Here is an 18,600-nt window from a genome sequence, read left to right as displayed (position 1 = left end):
CCTGTGTTGTTCTCGGTATTACACTTTGCTGTTTTTCTGTTGATGAACGCGGGTCTTCATGTCCAAAATTTTATGTACGTAGAGATTTTAGAAATTCATGTCGCTTTGAGTTGACAGCTATAGTTTGTGCTTTTTGTACTGTTTATTGCTGGGGAACGATGGGCTGTGGTGCGCAAAGACTGCAGAATTTGGTTGTGTGCCCTATCTAGATATCTTTATCTCTGCTAATGGAGCTAAATATGGCAGGAGAAAACAGGCTGACTGCTAATCATTTGTCTCTTTGTATAAAATTTGTAAAACTTTAAACTTCAGCAGTGTAACGAAGTTCTCTGAGAATGTGACAATCTTGGAACTCTTGTAGGAGGTAGCTGCAGGCAGAAGTGTTGAGGTTTCATTGCAGAGCTCTGGGGAGTATTTTACTCAGACTTGATACCATCCTGTGGTCCTGAGCTGCTGTTGGTACAGAAGTACTGGGGTGACCCTTCCTGAGTGTGCTGCTTTCTCATTGATATTTGGGTTTGTTTTTTTTTTTTTTTTAATATAAATTGACAGTCTCGCTTCCAAACTCATAGGACGCCCTGCTTCCCCATCAAGTTCTATGGCTGGCTATTGCTCACTGTTTGCCGGGAAGCTAGTTTGCCGTTATTCCCTGTTCCCAGTTTTCCCCTCAAGTAACTGCTGCAATAGGCATGGCTTTGTGCTTTTCCTGTTACCAAAAGCAGCCTGGCTGCGGTGGGGGCGGGAATCATCATTTTTGCTGATGTGGGCAAAACCCTGGGTTGGGACGAGACCTTGGCAAAACCATTAGTGGCAGCAGAGCTGTCAGCAGCCTTGGACACGACTGCACTGATTTGTAGGTTATTCTGGTGACAGTGAAGTCTAGGAGCTCTGTGTGTGCTTCTAAGAGGGCTTAAGGCTTGAACAATTTGTGCATACAAGCCAAGAACAGCTTTCCCAGGTAGCAGCAAGTGAAGTGGCCTGGTGCAGAAGTGGGATGCTGCAGGGAACTCTTCTCGTGTAGACGTTTGAGTGTTCAAAGAAGTCATTGTACTTGTCTGTCATGGCACAAGTGGAATATAATTCTCCTAGGAGAAATGATCCCTAGTTTTCTGTATGGTACTGCTAAAATATGCCTAGAAAATTAGTTATATCCACCCAAGCCATCTCTGATTTGGTTGTTTTTTGGTTGGTGGGTTGTTTGTTTTTTTTTTTTTTTTTGAAAGACTTATCGCTGTGCTCCCATGCTTTTTGTATTTACAGATCCTACATTTGATTTCTTGTAGGCTTTGCTGTTTCTGGGTGAATTTATATTTCAGTGTGGGTATCGAGAAATAAGTGTTTTGATCTCGGGTCTGTTCCTGTAGGGGTTTCGGCAAACTGGTGAACCGTTCCAAGTGGTTGTGATCACCTGGGTGGCAGGGCTGTACTGATGTCTGCTGGTGTGCATGTGGCTGGGAAAACCGACTCGGAAGAGGCAGGATTTCCCACTGTGGCATTTTGTGTCAGGCTGGTGCTGTTTTCCAGCCCGGCAAGAAGAGTTGAGGGTTTGGCCCCTCCAGGGGTGCTGAGCTGAGCTTAAGTTCCCGCTGTCGGCTAGCAATGACTGCGGTTGAAGCAAGCCTTGGCCAGCCACTAGAGAGAAACAGAGAGCTCTGTCCTGAGTGTATATGAAAAAGATAGCCTTTCTGCAGGGAGCTGTTTCTCTCTTCTTTTCCCTTATTTAATTTTTTCCGTAGCTGGCATTTGACAGCTCTACCAGTGTGATGAGGGAGTGACGGATCCCTTCATCTTGGATTCTTTTGGGTTGGTTTTTTTTTTTGCCATCCTGGTACACGCTGCGTGTTTCCTCTTCTCTTTCAGTTAGCCCTGGACCTCTAATCTGGATGGGTAAGCCACGGCCTTGTCTTACTGTTGCCCAATAATATTTCCAGAGGTTAAAAAAAAATCTTTGCTTTCTATTAGAGCTACCGGTGATTTCTCCACCCAACACCAGTAGCTGGACGTTTTTAGAGTGGTATTATTGGTCTGTTGAGTGGTGATTGTCTAGGTTAAACAGCTGTGAATGCTGTTAGTAATATAGAAGTGCACCAACCTGTATAGGTACCTCGTACGGGTTACCCTTTATTCAAATAACTTTTGCTCTGGAATGTGTGATCCCTCCCTGCCTGTAAATGCCAGGTTTAATTAAGAGAGAATCTCTACATGAGATGCAGACTTCTTTTTTTCCGCTCCGCCCCCCCTTGTAAACTTTCCCTGCTTGCCCTTTTCCCCATTCTCCTTTGATCTTTAGAAACCCTCAGCTCATGGAAATAAAGGCTGAAAATTGTCTTCTAGTTAGTGAAATATGAGTAAGCACAAACACCCTGAATCGTGGATTTGCATGCGCTGTGCACGCTGCAGGCTGTCTTGTCTGCTTTTAGTTGACTCAGGTTTTTAAGTAGGTAGAGCAGGGGTAAGTAATTTCCTTGTTGAGGATTGAATAGGCTTTTTCAAACACCTTTGAGTATGTGTTAGTATTATGCAGCGTTGCACAACGGTTCGTTGAGGGAAAACTGTGGCTGTGGGCTGTATAAAACCAAGCGTGGCCTGAATTCGGCTGGTAGGCGATAACAACCCAGCCCTGCGGCAGAGGGTGGAAACGGATGATCCCTCTTGATTTAATTCCTCCTCCATTGCTCTCTGCGGACCTGCAGGGGCTGCCTCTCGGAGCAAGGTGGGAAATGGGCATCAGCGGCTGTCAGCTCGGCTGTCCGGCCCATTTCTGTGCGCTGCTGTCATCGAACTTAAGAGAAATGGGAAATAAAGGCAGTTGGGAAGTCACTTTGGAGGCCCATCTGGTACCGTCACCTGTGGTGTTTGGGCTGTTTCAGAGGTGATAAAGCACGGAAGAGGTTTTTACTTCACTGGTGGTAAAATACGCCACCACAGTTCAATAGCGCCAGATTTATTTTATGAAGCAGAAATGACAATTCAGGTGGGAGTTGATCGCTATGCATGGCTTAAAGGGAGAAGGTGGAGATATGTCACAAGACTCACAGGTGGCTGTAGTATACAGTGAAGTCAAATGCCATTCATTTGTTTAAATTTTCTATGCACTAATGGGCTTTTACCAGGACTCTTGCACATCTTTCTTGCCTGTGTGTCTTCTGATTTTTTTCCCCTGTTATATTTTTTTTTTTTGGTCACATACCAGCTGATAATTAAGAAATTACTCCCCGCTCCCCAATTCAAAAAGTGAAAAAATTTGCCCTTACCAAGATTTCTGCTATTGCTGTGTCTCTTTTTTTTGTTTGTTGTGTTTTTTTTTTGTTTTTGCTATCTATACAGACTTTGTGAACCTGATCTGCCAGTCTGGAAGGCTGCCAGAATCTACGAAGGGTTATCTGCTTCACTTCTCTTTATCAATGATTATATGAAAGTTGTACTTTAATGTGCCTGCGCCGAGGCGTGGGGATGCCTGAGCCGTAGGTTTGTTTGTGTGCGGCTGTCTGGGAGATGAGAAGGTGATGTCTACCGCTGGTTGCTTCTTAGAAGACTGGGATCTGTTTTTATTTCTAAAATGACATTTTCGCCGGCTGGTTGCTCCTTTTCAGTGCAAGACTTTGCACATCTGCTAAGTGCCTTAAGGAGTAAATAGTTGAATTGCTTTAGGTTGTAATGAACTTTGGCAATGGGTTTGAAGAATATTTTTCTTTAGGAAGCCTTAGTAACCCTTTCAAATACTCCGTGAATAGGATATTTGTCTTCTGTAACTTGGTTCATGGAAAGCACATCTCGTCACAGTTTTGGAGAGATTATTCCTTATTCTGAACAAAAGATAGTTTCCTTTCTGCTTTTTTTTTTTATTTCTTCTGTTTGACCATGCTTTTTTTTTTTCCTTCTTCTTTTCTCCCCAACTCTCTTCTGCGCTTGGCAATTAAATGGCAGTTATTTTTCTCTGTACTTCGTTTTCCCTTCTATTTGTGTGATTCAGCGAAAATCATAAGGAAATTGAGGAAAAAGACAAAATGGAAAGAATTTAGCTGGGTATGTTACATGTGTCATCCAGTCTGATTTTTGCAAAAGACTGAGGTTCTCCTATGCTATCGATAGAATGGGAGTATTATGTGTTGTCTCGGTCACATGTAGCAGTAAAGGGAAAACAGCAAGAAAGGACCTGTTTATAAACTTCATGGTTGTAGCCTTCCTGGTTGAAGGAGGAAAATGGTGCTTGTGGCTGTTAATTTGTAAAAAAACCCAAACCAAATGCTGGCAATTTATCGTCTCCAGTGGTGGCTCTGCTTTGCCGAGCAGTTTGCTTAATGTGTGCCTTTGCCTTCATGAAAAATTTATGTTTGACAGGCTCAGATGGTTTTTATCTGTTTTCTCAACTGCATAATTTGAAGGGGGTATCTTACTTGTTTCTGCTTGTAAATTAGGGAGATGTGTGCTTGTTTGGAGTATCCTAGGTTAGTTATAGCTTCCTAAATAAAACTGTTAGCTTTCACAGGTATGTGATTCGGCATTGACCAAATACTTTTATCTGAGACCCCTTAAATCTGGAAAGAGATGTTTCAACAAGTCCTGTGGAGCTTGGTGCCTGCCTTTTAGAGGTGGGAAGGCTTTGAGAGCTGTGTGTTGCGTGAGAGCATCTGCACGTGTTTTTAATAACCGTAGGTGGAACAGATTATCCTGCTGGCTCTTACGGGCCATTATCAAGGTTACTCTTGTTCTTGTGTTTGCACAACTCCTCTTTTGGCAGGCAGAAGATCTGAGACTGCATTTGCCAAGTCTGCGAGAAAGTAATTCTTTGTCTGCCACTGCTGGGTTTTTCGCACAGTGTTTCTGAGTTGAAATGAAAAGATAAGTATTTTCAGTCTGTGAAGGTAGTCTCATACTGTTCCAGAAAACTCCTTTTTGCATCTGCTGAAATAAATCTCATCCATCCAGATGCTTCCAGTTGGAAGGCAAAACATCCAAAAAAGATGCGTTTCGCTTTTCGTGGAGAAGACGGTCTGAGGTTTGCTGGTTCTGTGAAATTTTCTGCAGGGCTGAAATCATTTCAAATTGCTGAGCTAACGTGCTGTTAGAGATGGGGCAGGAAGTGAGCTGTGGCTAGGTAGCACCATCTGAATGGTGCTTGTCAGAATGCTGCTTTCAGCTAATCCCTGGGAGGAAGTGAGCTATAATCAGTACTAAGTGAGCTAATCACAGGAAATCTATTGCTCAACAGGAGCCTTTTTAAAAAAAAAAAAAAGAAAAAAAGGGGCGGTGAGGGAGGAGAAAGGGAGAAAATAAAAAATACCCACGCAGACATTTCATTCTGCTCTTGGACTCCAAAATCTGTTTGGTTCAAGAAAATGGAATATCTGATGAAATGAGCAGCCTTCCGATCTCCACTTGAAAACTGTACAACGTGCATATCTGTTTGCCCTCTTTTCCAGAATAATGAAGCATCAAGTCTCATCTCCTCCAGTAAGGTGTTTTTTGAGGTATTAAAAGGTGGTGGTGTGGGGAGGCTGAGAATGAGCTAGCTAGCAAAACCACCGGAGGCTTGGGGTCAGTGTTCCAGGAATGAGTCTCCAGAGATTTTCAACAAGGATTTTTATAATATAAACCAAGAGTGGGACGTGACTTTCTTAAATCTGTCTTGTTACACGTGTCTTTTCTTGCAGCATTACACCCTAGCTCTTTCACCGTGTTGTTTTTAATAATTCTGTGCATCTTTTCACTTGACATCTTGCGCCTTGGAGATTTGTTTGCGAGACCCCTATTTTGCTATTTTCCTCTGCTCTGGACCTGGCTCTCCCGGATGCTGCCGCTCTTTGTGCGTGACAGACATTGCCAGTAGCACCCTATAAGGCTGTACAGGAAAACAGCAAATGACAGCCACCGCCGTGCAGATCGCTGTAAGGATAGCTTTCTTTTCTCAGCCCTTGTGCCCTCTGCTAGAGCAGGGACAGGGGAATGCACTCACCATCAGGGCTTTTTTCACTTTTGATCTGTTCTCTTTTATTCTTCCGTTCCTTCTGCTGGACAATGAACGATTTTGCCGCGTTGCTTTCAAGCACCGTGACTGCCGTGGCCAAAATGTTCTGCAGCTCTTCTTGCAGCAGTTCAGGTGGTGTCCCAACGAGGTCCTGCAGCTGTAGTGGCACATCAAGGATTATGATTTCAAAAGCAAAGTGGTTATGTTTCTTAATGCACTGTTAGCCTGAAATACTTTACTTCTGCTTTTTGTTCAGCCCTGCGAAACAGACTTAAATTTTATGTCTGTGTTGCTCCTTCTGTGTTACATTGTTGGTAGTAAATGAGCTGAGTAATTTTTACCTGCAGTAAAGAGAACTGAGTTCAGTTTGCAGCTCTGCGAGCCTCCTGTCAGGGTATGCACATAGAGAGGATTTGATTTACTTCATTGATTTACTTCTGGCTCCTCGGAGATCTGTTCCTTAAGTGGCAGTGCAAAGCCAGGATATTGTGTGCCAGGAGCAGGAATTTATGTACGTGTTATCAAACAGCTCTGAGCTTGAAGTGGTTTGGTTGTTTTTTTTTTTCCAATTTACTTCTGCATCAAATCCCAGGTGGCGAAATACAGATGCAGCCTAGACTCCTCAAATACATTAATTTGAACAGCTTAAGCAAGACGAATTCAACTCGTTATGATATGAGAAATTTCTACATGAGCTGTTTTGTTTGACACATGGCATCATCTTCCTAGCCCTGCTCGGGGCCTTACAGTACCACACTGTAAGACTGATGTGTATGCACACATAATGCATATTTAAAACTCAATCTGCTCCAGTCCAAGTGCTGCAGAAAAAAACGTGACTGTGAGCTACAGCAGATAAGAAAATGATTGTCTTAGATTTTGTTTTCTTTCCCTTTAGTCATTCTGCAAACAAGTTTGAGAAGAAAAACGTTTGTCCTTTTTCAGAAGTCAGAGGAGGTAAATAGCAGCCGGGTGGCGGAGAGGGGCCTCCGAGGTGGAGCCTGCTGCTGCACCAGCGCTGGGACGGGAGTGCCTGTCCGCCTTCGTACCCATCACGAGGGAGGCCGAGGGAGCCAGGACCCACACAAGAGCTGTATTTAGGAAGTTCTTCGGGAAGCAGCCCCGCTTTATGCTCACACAAGGGGGAACTGAGGGGAAAAAAACCCCACCAAGAAAAAAACAAGTCAAAGCCAGAGCATTCAGACTAATGTGCTGCAGCAGTGTGTGTTAATCAGCTTCCTGAAACCGCTGCCCAATTCTCACTTTGCTTTCCAGCTTTTACTCACGGTCAGGGTTATGGTTCTGGGTGTTTTCCCAACAGTGGCAGCGGCAGGAACTGCTCTCTCTCTTCTGTGACCTGGGTATGCCATGGGTTATTGGGCCCTTTTCTTCCCCAAAAGGAAGACAGCTAGCGATCAGCAGAACTGGCTCCTGGAACATCATTGTAAAAATGAAACTCTGAACGCACATGCAAATCAGTCACTGCAGGTCCCTTCAGGGGCTGGGAGGAGGAAGAGGGTGGGTTAAGCTACACAGGGAGCTTCCCTGTGCTTGTCTGGCCTTGGCCTTGCCGGGCAAAGGTGGCAAGAGTTGAGTTGCACTTTTGGGGAACCTGGTTCAGGTCTCCTGCTGCTGGTAGTGAGTGATTTAGGACAGCGCAGTCGCTGGCTGGCCGCTTGCTGCTGCCTCTGCAGCAGAGGAGAGAGCGCATTTGTTCTTCAGCCGCTGCAGTTCACGTTACGATGGTGTCCAAGGCTGCTGAGGATGAAAAGAGTATTGCCATTTTTGCTGCAGGGCAAAAAAACCTTTGTCAAAAGGATGGGACAGCTGTTGGGAGTAGTGTCATATACTGTAGTCACCAGCGCTGGTACCTGTGAGTATGTTTTGTGGAGTAAGCAGCAGAACTGTTGGGGGGAAAAAAGCTTTTATCTCTTTTTGTGTCTTTTTTTTTTTTGGTGTCAGTGTAGTGGATTACAGCACTGTCCTGTGGTGGGAGTGAATCTCTCTGAAGGCTGTAGTTAAGTATTGTTTGCAGCTTCATAGCTTGTCTCTGTGACTCATTCCATTGCTTTCTAGTTCTTGTAATTAAATATAGTGTGACTAGTGATTGCGAGGGAGCTGCTGATGTGCTTGTATACTGGTTACTGGTATTATCTTCACTGGCAAAGATGAAAGTGAATCCCTTTGCCGTGGTTACAGCCTCTTCCATGTATTACCTTTGTCCCTTCTGTCATCTTTCTTCCAGATTTAGCATATTTTTATGAGGTCGCTCAAACTTAGGTTAACCATTTTAGTAACTGTCTTTCAACCAAGCTAAAAAGCCGCCCCACCATTAGTTGTGTTGTCTGATTCTGTCGGAGCAAGATGAACCTGACATCCCCTTTCCCAGTATACAGACTCCTGGCAGGCTCTGGAGAAATGGTCCTTGCAGTTCTCTGCGCAAGCCGTGATTCAGCAAGGCAGCCACGTGGGTGATGGTGCAAGAGTGATTACGCCGAGCTGCAGTGAGATGAACAGCCTCCTCTTCCTCTTTTGGGGGAGTCAGAGAACAGAAAAGGAGCTTCAGGGTGTATTTGCACTTTTTTTTCTTTCTTTCTTTCTTTCTTTTTTTTTTTAATCCCTCCTCCAGTCATCGCCCATAATGCCAAACCTCCGCAGCAATTTCAAAAGGACTTCCTGACGCTGTGGAAACTTTCCCTGCATAATGAAGACAGGGTATGGAGAAAGGAAAGGGGAAGGGGAACTGCTCTTCTGCATTCAGCTGTCAGAGACTCGCTGTTTGGATTTGAACCTGAACAAAATGATTGACTTTTAACTTCCGATGATGACTGATGGATCAGCCTTCTGTTTCCTGAAGCCATCTGTTGTGAGTGGAGCTGTAGTAATTTCTTTAAACTATTAATTCAAAGCTGCTGTGCGTTGAAATGGTCCTTTGTGCAAAATAGTTTGGGACCTAGCAGTTTATTTTAACAACGGTCTTCGAAACAGCCGCCAGAAATTATACTACTGTGTGTTATTAAATAAATCACATGTCTTTAAGTTTTTCCTAAAAGCTGAGGTTTTACTTAACCGCAGATTTAATGAGCTTGAAGGATTTTGTTTAACTGCAAATGAGGGAGCCAGTCCCTCGGGTGGGAAGCCGATGCCTGAGCTCTTTCCAGTCTGCTCTGCCAGCCCCGCAGCTCCTTTTCCTCCTGTCCAGCTCCTGGGCTCTGCTTTGACCAAGGTGAAGGATGTTTCTGAACACTGTGAACATGAAGCACTGACCAGAACTGCAGCTCTGAGGGTTCTGCACAGATGCTGTTATGCCAGCTTCTTGAAGCACCTTATTTTCTTGTGGAATAGATGAGTTTTGGATTTCTGTATACTTGCTTCCAACTTGCTGCTTAACAGTTTCTTCTCTTGAGCACGCAAGGCACTAAGGAATAATTCGTTTCGGATCAAGAAGCTGTAATGCTGAGTGTGCGATCGACTGGCTTGTGCTGCCCGTGTCACTGAAAATTGATAATTTTTACCATAGAGAGGAATTTATTTAAAAATATGGAAACAAAAGTACAGTAAATGTTGGTGTGGTGTGTGTTTTTGTGGTTTTTTTTGTTTGATAAATTTGCAACCTGAATACCGCGTTACAGCATTGTGAATTCAGTGACTGGGCTCTCCAAGGGAGCGTGCAGGGAATGAATGTGGGCTTGGAGAGCCAAGTCTGTTCTTGTCCAGTCTCAGCTGCAGGTTAGTTCTTGTTTATCCTTACATCCTGCCCTTGCCAATATCAGGCAGCAAAAAGAACTGCACAGATGGAGGCAATAATAGGGTTTATTTTAGAAAAATACAAAAATGTGCTTTCTTCACATAGTGTATCATTTTGGTGTTAAAGTTATTGATACGCTTCCTTACCTACTATGATTTATTTCACTGTTGGATAGGATTTCTTCAAAGGGAGGAGTGCTTTCTTTTAAATGTCTCTTCCCGTTGGGACCTATCCTACTCTTTTCTGAGGTTTGATTAGCGTAAGGGAAATGGATTATGGTCCCGTGTACTGCCATTGCTCCAAGCCCAACTTCAACAGGACCCTTGAATACACTGTATCTGATTTGGTGGTTCAGACCAGAAACTTGTACGCCTCAAACTGGTGGCACACTTTGTGCAAACAATATGTATTGTTAGGAAAGCAATTGGAATTAAAATCTCTGTGGGTAGGCTGCTCAGACCTGCTGTTAGATTGCAGGGGTCTTAATTTTTTCCCCATATTGCAGTGTAGGTACTGGAAAATATAGAAGATCCTGCAGATAACTTGCAACATCTGAAAGAGCAATTAGTAAGCGAATTTGGAAGACTGTTGGAGGATGGGAATTGCAGTCCGATTCACAACTGCATCCCTGCAGACACGTTCAAGGGTTGCAGGTCTATTTATCGCTCCATCATCAGGCACAGGGCTCGAAGGCAGGTTTTTCCAGGTGGGTGTTGCACAGGTTCACCGTTGTTTCCCCGCCAGTCTCTAAGGAGATGGGGCAACCAGCACAAGTCCAGGTTTTACTTGCACTGCCAGAACTTTGCTTGGTGCTGCCTGTGCCTCTGAAGGTATTTGTACAGAAATGATACGCTTTCATGGGCCTTTATGGTACAGCAAAGAGCTACGAAGATGATTAGGGGACTAGAACATCTCTCTTATGAAGAAAGGCTCAGGGATTTGGGTCTTTTCAGTCTGGGAAAAAAGACGACTGAGGGGGGATCTTATCAATGCTTATAAATACTTATAAAAGAGTGGGTGTCAGGAGGATGGGGCCAGGCTCTTTTCAGTGGTGCCCAGTGACAGGACAAGACGTAACGGGCACAAACTTGACCATAGGAAGTTCCACCTAAACATGAGGAGGAACTTCTTTCCTTTGAGGGTGGCAGAGCCCTGGCACCCAGGGGTGCCCAGAGAGGTGGTGGAGTCTCCGTCTCTGGAGACATTCAAAACCCACCTGGACATGTTCCTGTGCAACCTGCTCTGGGTGAACCTCCTCTGGTGGGGGGCTTGACTAGATGATCTCCAGAGGCCCCTTCCAACCCCTACCATTCTGTGATAACTCATTTTAATCTCTCCTAAGCTTCGTTACATAAACCAGTGTGCTTTTGTGCTGCATGAGTTCAGCTTTGCTTTTCTCCATTTGGATCTGGCAGTATTCACCCAGTGCAACGATGGGAATGGCAGTCCAGCGGTTTTTAGTTCTTCTGCTAAGACCATGTTCTGCAAGATGCATGTGCTGTGCCCGCATTGTGTAGCACAATGTTTATACTTTGGAAATGAGGTGTGATAATTGAGATTGGATTGCACTGTCTTATCCCAACTCTCTTGAATGGCACTGATAGCGATTGCTCCAGTGGTATGGCTGGGAATGAGTTGTGCTTTGGGACTACGTTGGGCAGCTGGTAGGCACCAGTAGGCCATACATTTCCCAAACTGCCATGAGAGGAGGAGGAGGTCAACACAGAGGAGATGAGCTACCTCTTTGGAACAGGAGACAACACATCATTTGAGCGTATGGAGGAATGAACGGCATATTTGTTATTCAGCTGTCATCACAAGGTCATTCCCGTAAATCTTTCTTTGTGCTATTTACTCTGTAGCAGAGAGGCTGCCTGTTTCTTGGTGGTCAGAGAAAAATCTACAGGATATTATGAGGAGGGAGGAAAGGCCAGTGGAGATTTTCTTGAATGTGGAATGTGTCATGTAGATGCTTTATTGTGCTGTGATTTTAGCTTTAGCAGCTATTTGTTCGTGATCTCGCTCATGTTTTTGTTAAGGACTGGAAGAGGATTGTGATGATAGCATATATTCTTTTTACAAATGGAGAAAGTGTGGCAAAAAGTGGTGAAGCAAAGCAAGTCCTCCTTCAGAAGCGGAATGCATCCGGTGGGTCTTAGTCCTGTGCTCTTTAATGTAGGCTGCATAATTTGGATAGAGACATTCCTAATACTACTTAATGTGGAAGGTGTGCTGAACTATGACTTCTAAACATAAGCTATTTCTTTCTCTCCAAGATCTTGTCTGATAAATGACAAGAAGGAAAGCACCTAGGGCTTTTAAAGGTGTTCAATTCTAGAGCATGAAGCTCTTTGGGCTAGAGCTACCCCTGCAAGATGTTTTACTTAGGCCCTTATGTGTACGATCCTTTTCACGTACGCAGCCTTTGTGTGAACAGGTAGCGAATCAGATCTGTGAACTGGTCCACATTACAACTGACTGTTCTTTTTGACTGGGTTAGTTTTATCGCTGGAAAAGTTTGCCACTCCATCCCACAAAGGCTGCTGCTGGCACAAATGAATGGGTGTCCCAGAAGTGGGAGTGAGGAAGGAATCCACTTCCTTTGGCAGAGACATCAGTGCCTGCCAGTGCGGTACTTGCCGAGTTCCTCAGAGTTGAATTCACCCCTCGTTCCCCTGTTGGTCAACAAAAGAAATGCTACGTTTACATATTCTATGTTCTCTTTGGATGTTAAAGCAACTATTTCTGTTTTCAGTGCTTTCACTAGCTATTGAGAACCATGTCTGACAACGGAGAACTGGAAGACAAGCCACCAGCTCCTCCTGTCCGGATGAGCAGTACTATCTTCAGTTCAGGGGGCAAAGACCAGTTGTCTGCCAACCACAGCTTGAAACCCCTGCCCTCTGTACCAGAAGAGAGAAAACCTAGGAATAAAATCATCTCCATATTCTCTAGCACTGAAAAAGGTAAGATGCCTCTATTTTCCAAGGTTACTCCTTGTATTCCTTTACCTCTTCTTGTAAGTGTTGGTAGTGCTTTAGACATTTGAGTCCAGCCTGTCCAAGTGTAGGGGATGTGGGGAAGTGTTGAGAGTTGGATGTGTGTGTTCAGTGAGCCAAGATCTTTCTGTTTGCACCGGGATGTTTGAAGATGAAATGCCAAGTAAGAAAAATTAAATAGCTCACTGCAGAAAACCACCACCTGTTGCTTCTGATCTCTGCTGCCCAGTTTAAAGTAATGCATTTCCAAACAACCCTAATAAATATTTGTGATTCCTGGGTATCATATTACTTACCATTGTGCTATGCTAAATGTGTATTTCTAGTTTAAACTGAGCATCCAGCTGTTCTGGAAGTTAACTTCATGTTGATGACCATTTACGTGGTACCTTGAGGAGAGAACAAAAGTAGTGAAGAAATAGTGGGGAGGGTGCGGTGTGCATGAAGGAGAACTGAGAAAAAATAAGTCCTTCTCTCTGTGTAACTGCACCGTTAGGATTAATTACTAGTGGGGGAAAAACCTGGATTGCTGTAAACAAGGATTATTTCTGAGAAAAAGATGCTGTAATGAAATTAGGCTGTACTTGTGCTTTGTTTCTGCCCTCTGTTCTGTATGATGAATGTATGTACAGCACAGGAGCCCTGATCCTGGTTCTCCAGGATGTCTGTATCCATGTAAAACAAAATAGTGCATGGATAGAAATATATTCTAACATCTGGTATGGTAGAACTGTGCAGGGATTTATAAGCCTGACCTGAAACTTCTATGCGTTTTATTAATCTCTACGAGCTAGCATTTTTATGATTACTATGAAGATGCATAAGGGGAAGACCCTGCTGCTCTTAATGTCTTTTCTTTCCGCTCTTGGCTTCCTGCGCCTCGTGGCTGATGTGCTGGGCAGGACTGGTTCGGTCGTGCCGACACAGGTTTGACTGTTTCAAAAGACTTTGCTCCTCTGGTTATTTATTCGCTTGGCGAAGTGTTTTCCCTGGGGCTGGTTTTCACCCTTGCTCAGCTCTTTGAGCAGTCCCTCTGCAGCCATGCCTCACCCTGGGGACAAACGCTAGAGGCTTCCCTGCATTCGGAATATCTGGCTTTCCGTGATCTGGCAGAGTTTCTGCTCTGAATGGTGGGTGTGTTTTCCTTTTTGGAGGATGGAAAGATTTGGCCAGTGTAGCTTTTGGAAGCAGAATAGTTATTTCACAAGGTCACTTATTGTGAAATAACTGTCCGTGGCTGGATTACAGCACTAGGAGTGGGGGTCTTTTTTCCTGGCATGGGTAAGAGCCTTAAAGAGGTAAGGAGAACAGGAGAAGCTACTACAGGTTGGTGGCAGCACCCCAAGAGAGAGACTCAGGCCTCTGAGGTTGGTGAAGGTGGTGAATCTGGGTGCATTTGGTAGCACCACATGTTTGGAGCAGGTTCTAGCTTAGCCCTTCGATACTGCAGAAACCGTTGTTTTGCCATCATATTGTTGGACGTGGGAGGAAATGCCCGGCAATTGTCGTGGTGAGTGCTGCAAGAAGATCTGGTGGAAGGATCAAATGTGTCCATCTTCAGACTAGGAGCGCGATTTAGGAGCTGGGATAGCATTTGGTCATTACGCCATTGCATTCATTGTTCATCAGAGCATCTGTGGCTCTTTTTTTTACTGAGATATAATGAAGTAGAACATAAACCCCACGTGAAGGAAGATCTTCCTTGCTCTGAATTAGTAACACTGTGTAAGAGTTGCTTGCGTTGTGAAACGAATTATGAATGCAAGTGGGTGCAGCGCAGCTGAAGAGCTTTGTGACATTTTATCGTGCCTTTACTTCTCCTTGGATGTTTCCTCTTTCTGTCTTGATGGTGGCTTTGTTGCTGAAATGGCTGGGGAGGTGGTTGAAGACTCGTCTAAAGTTCTATTGGCTCCTCTGAAATTGCTTTGGCATCCCATTACTTAAGCTTATTCAGACCACTCTAAATACTGACATTTACGAAATTTATTGGAATTAATCTGCATACATGTTTAGCATGTGTCTGAATACCTCCTGATATTTGGTGATGCAAAACTAAAAATGGAAGAAATAATTTCTGCTGAGAAAAGTACATTTTAGAGAGAACGGTGCCAGTTTATGTTTTCTAGATGCTAAAAAGTATTTAAAGTAATGTCCTTCTGAAGAAAAGCAGAAGGTTTTACTGCACGGCAAGATAACGCCGTTAGGAAAAATGATAAGCGAGCTATCTAGCTTAAAGAAACTATCTGAAAGTTGTCTTTTTTTTTTTAATTTGGAAAAAACTTGTTGATTGGTTGACCTGCAGCAAGGGTAACGTAAACATCCAAAGAAATGTTTTTCGCCCCCAAGACTGTAAAAACTGGCTGTCAAATGTAAGCAGAATATAAATGTCAATATAAATGACAATAGTCAGATGTTAGTCGTTTTATTCACTAGCATGGCTAAGGCGCATCCTCACCACAAATGTCCATTTAAATATATATATTTCTTTTAAATTCTGCTGCTGGGAAGCTTTACAGAAATGTTAACTTCCTGCTTGGATTTTAAAAATCTATTGGGATTGCATGCAAAATAATCTGTCAACCTGGAGTAGAAGTTTATCATGGGAAAAATTTCTCCAACCAGTGCCAAAGTTAACAAATTACTACAAAAATGGTTAATTCTCCTTTTCAGAAAATGAAGGAGATGTACAAGGCTACCGTGAATAGAGCTGTTACTGGATAATGTTGTTTGGCTTTGTTCAGCAGATCTGTGTCCATATGATGTCTGGATGGTCCCTCCTGGCCAGCTTCCTCCTATCTGTTGCCACAGCACTGTCCCTGCCGGGTCCCCTCCGGGGGGGCTCCTCTGGCTTAGGAGATGGCGTTGGGGCAGTGATGTGCTTTGGGGGACGCGCTGCAGATGGTGAGGTTTAGCAAACGCAGAGTTTGTGCCCCAAGTCTGAGCTAGTTCTGCGCTGAAATAATCATAAGAGTTTGAAGGGATTATTTAATGAGCTAGTCATAGAGGGGTTTTTTTCCCCCCTGGTTCCATTGAACCAGCAATAAATGGTGATAGGTGAATGGTGAACTAGGATAAATGAAGTGATAGTCATCTTTTTACTAGAGTACTTAATTGCCATGAATTTCCTTGGCTAGACTTCTGAAGTCAAAAGAACTTGCGTGTTTTTTTGGAAAGCTTTAAAATAGTCCCCTAAACCAAGAAATGTTTGTCTTTGAGCAGAGCTTATTAAAGGAGGTGCTGTGGGGCATCGCTGTGGGACCCGGGATGCTGCGTGTGATGTGCTCAGGACGGCTGGCTTAGGGCACACTTCAGTGTGGTTTTGGCTTGGTAACTCGGAGCGTATCATCCGGAGTCACCGACCTACTGGCACCGGGCTGCTGGAAACATCTGTGTTTCTCGCTATGTGCAGGAGGTTGGCTGGGGGGAAGAGCAGGGTGCTTGAGGAGGGGTTTGCGATGCAGGAGCGTGTCTGAAGAACCTTGTGTGACGCCTCTGCTGAGTGCCTGTGGCTTCAGTTGGGGAAGAGAAGAGTCTAATTGTGTTTGAGGCACTTTCTTAATCAGACAGAGCAATTCTCTAATTCGCCAAGTCCTTCTGAAGGACCTGTGTCTTTCCCCTCCTGGACGCCTGGATGCTGCTGTCTCTGCGGGGCCAAGGGACCACATCTTGGATTCACGTGCTGGTGGAAACCAGCGTTGCCCTTTAATAAAGGGATTCGTGTTTAAATACTGATCTGTGGTGCAAACCTGATGGGCAGTTATAAAGCAGTGTGGCCTCGTGGTGGCCTTGTTCATAGAGCCTGGAGAACATCCTGCCAAGACGAGACTCACGGGAATTGCCTCTTGACTGAAGCTCGCTGCTTGCCTTTCTTTGAAGTGCTGCTCTGATCTGCTCCTCCTGTGGGCAGAGGAGGGGTTTTTACTCTCCTTGCCCACCCTACTAATAAGATGTGTGTATTTTTGGCAGGAGCGGGTTTATTTGCGCAGCGGCACACGCTGGAGGGTTTGAGCACCAGCTCCGGTTCCCTACATGTCAAGCGCTCCAGAACACAAACCTTCCTGAGGAATATAATTTTTTTTTTCCTCCCCCCCTCCCTTGCTTTCACATAAACAACTGCAAGAGATTGGGAAGAAACAGTACTTTCCTTAAAGATTTTTACATAAGCAAGTTTCTCCTGCCCTGTGACTGAACAATGTTAATGAGAACATTGGACAGTCCGGTTGGTTTTTGGCTCTGACCTGTGCAGCCATATGAAAGATATCCTGTTTATAATAGCCATGTCTTTCCACTGTATTGTTCAGCTGGAGGCAGCCCACATGGCTTTTCGTTTGTGAGTATTGTCCTCGGCTCCCCGTCCTTCCTCTCCCGCCAGCGTGAGGGGATTTCAGACGGATTCTCTGACCCTGAGCAGCACAATCTATGCTTGCCCCGTGTTCAGTTAGCTGCTCTTTTTCTGTACTGAAACTATGTGACACTACATTTTTAAGGTGAATTTAAAAACAAAGCAAAAAATCTGTTTGGTTTTTTTTTTGGGGGGGACATACAAACATAAAGTGGTAATGAAGTTAGATGGCAAAATGGTGTGCTGCTTTCCTTTGTGGTTATGAGTGCTGTAGCATTCTTGCTGGCTTTGTCCTCGCTATAATAAATGCAGCTGATTCAGCTCTACGCTCTGCGAGCCCCCAGGAGTTCCCAGGATTACACGTGCAGTTTTCTTGGTGTCAGGTTAGACACGCTCTACAGCTCTGCCTTTCAGCAGAGGGCCAGGAGGTGAGGCCTTGAGCATCACCTTTCTACCTGGAGAGCAAACAGCAAGTGCAACCCTCTGCTCTGGCAGGGAGCAGACAGCAGGGTTGGGGCTTTTTTGCAAAAACAAGAAAACAGGTTTCTGAAACCTCCCAACTGAACTCCGAGTCCCTTCTGAGGAAAGGGAACAGAATAGTGTATTTTATATTTAGTGTTAATTACAAATTGTCTTTCATTTTTATTTATTTTCTCTTTGTCAGGAAAAAATAAAAATAAAAACAAGAAAACAAAAACCCAAGCCCCAGGCAGTGTAAAACATTATATAAATTTAATTGGATCTAGGTTAGATTGCACACATGGTCCTTCTTATGATATGTTCCTGCTTCTGGTATTTATTATGCTTGCTTTCTTCCCCCCCCCCCCCCCCGCTTTAATTTAAATTAGGTAATAGCTCTGAGGCTGTAAACTCTTATCTTCATCACAGGAAGTCCTAGTTTGCATTAATTACCTTGAATTGAAGCAGTGAGGCAACTGAGTTTTAACTGTCTTCAGGGTGAACTTGAGGTTGAGCTGAAGTTGTCGTCGGGGTTGTTCTTAATCCATATTAAAGTGTCCTTTTTTGCATTGTAAACATTTCATATATTTAGACTTCATACTCTCAGCAGAGCTCTGTGCACTCCGGTGCTTTTAATCTCTTATTTGCTTGCTACCACAGTTTGAATGATTTGAATGGAACGAGTCGTTGCTTCTTATGTGAAGTCTATACCAACCTGAAAATACCAAATCACTGTGCTGCATATGCAAAGACCTTCCACCAGTAAACAGAATGATGGTTACATTCATCCCAACTGTTCTAATGTTTGGATTGATTATATTAAATGGAGACAATAGGACTTTAAAACTTTGCTCAGCAGATCTCTGAATATCTTTTTCAGGAAGCAAGAAGAAGGAAAAGGAAAGGCCAGAAATCTCCCCACCATCAGATTTTGAGCATACCATCCATGTTGGCTTCGATGCTGTTACTGGAGAGTTCACTGTAAGTATCCCTGCCTTGACATTGCTCAGAAAACAGCCGTGGGTCAGTGCTGTAGTGAAGATGTTGTGGTGTTTTAGAATAAAGTGTGAGCTAGTCTGCTGAT

General features: G+C 44.1%; 1 protein-coding gene across 6 annotated transcripts in view; it reads left to right on the top strand.

Moving 5' to 3' along the window:
- The window catches only part of PAK2 (p21 (RAC1) activated kinase 2), a 47,295-nt gene that overhangs the window by 11,584 nt on the left and 17,111 nt on the right, over positions 1–18,600 (top strand). For 3 of the 6 annotated variants that reach the window (XM_074591708.1, XM_074591707.1, XM_074591711.1), the window contains 2 exons: positions 12,472–12,682; positions 18,397–18,497. In XM_074591708.1, coding sequence (XP_074447809.1) covers positions 12,496–12,682; positions 18,397–18,497 — 288 coding nt within the window. In that variant the 5' untranslated portion in view covers positions 12,472–12,495. Of the gene's footprint in view, positions 1–5,324; positions 5,455–7,843; positions 8,835–11,764; positions 11,865–12,471; positions 12,683–18,396; positions 18,498–18,600 lie in introns of those variants that run through there. The other 3 variants (XM_074591712.1, XM_074591709.1, XM_074591713.1) reach the window with 3 other exon arrangements.

Source organism: Larus michahellis, chromosome 6 (genome assembly GCF_964199755.1).
Source record: "Larus michahellis chromosome 6, bLarMic1.1, whole genome shotgun sequence".
In the NCBI taxonomy this organism is placed as follows: Eukaryota; Metazoa; Chordata; class Aves; order Charadriiformes; family Laridae; genus Larus; species Larus michahellis.
Note: the sequence above shows the minus strand (reverse complement) of the source record. Positions and strands in the feature narration are given on the sequence as shown.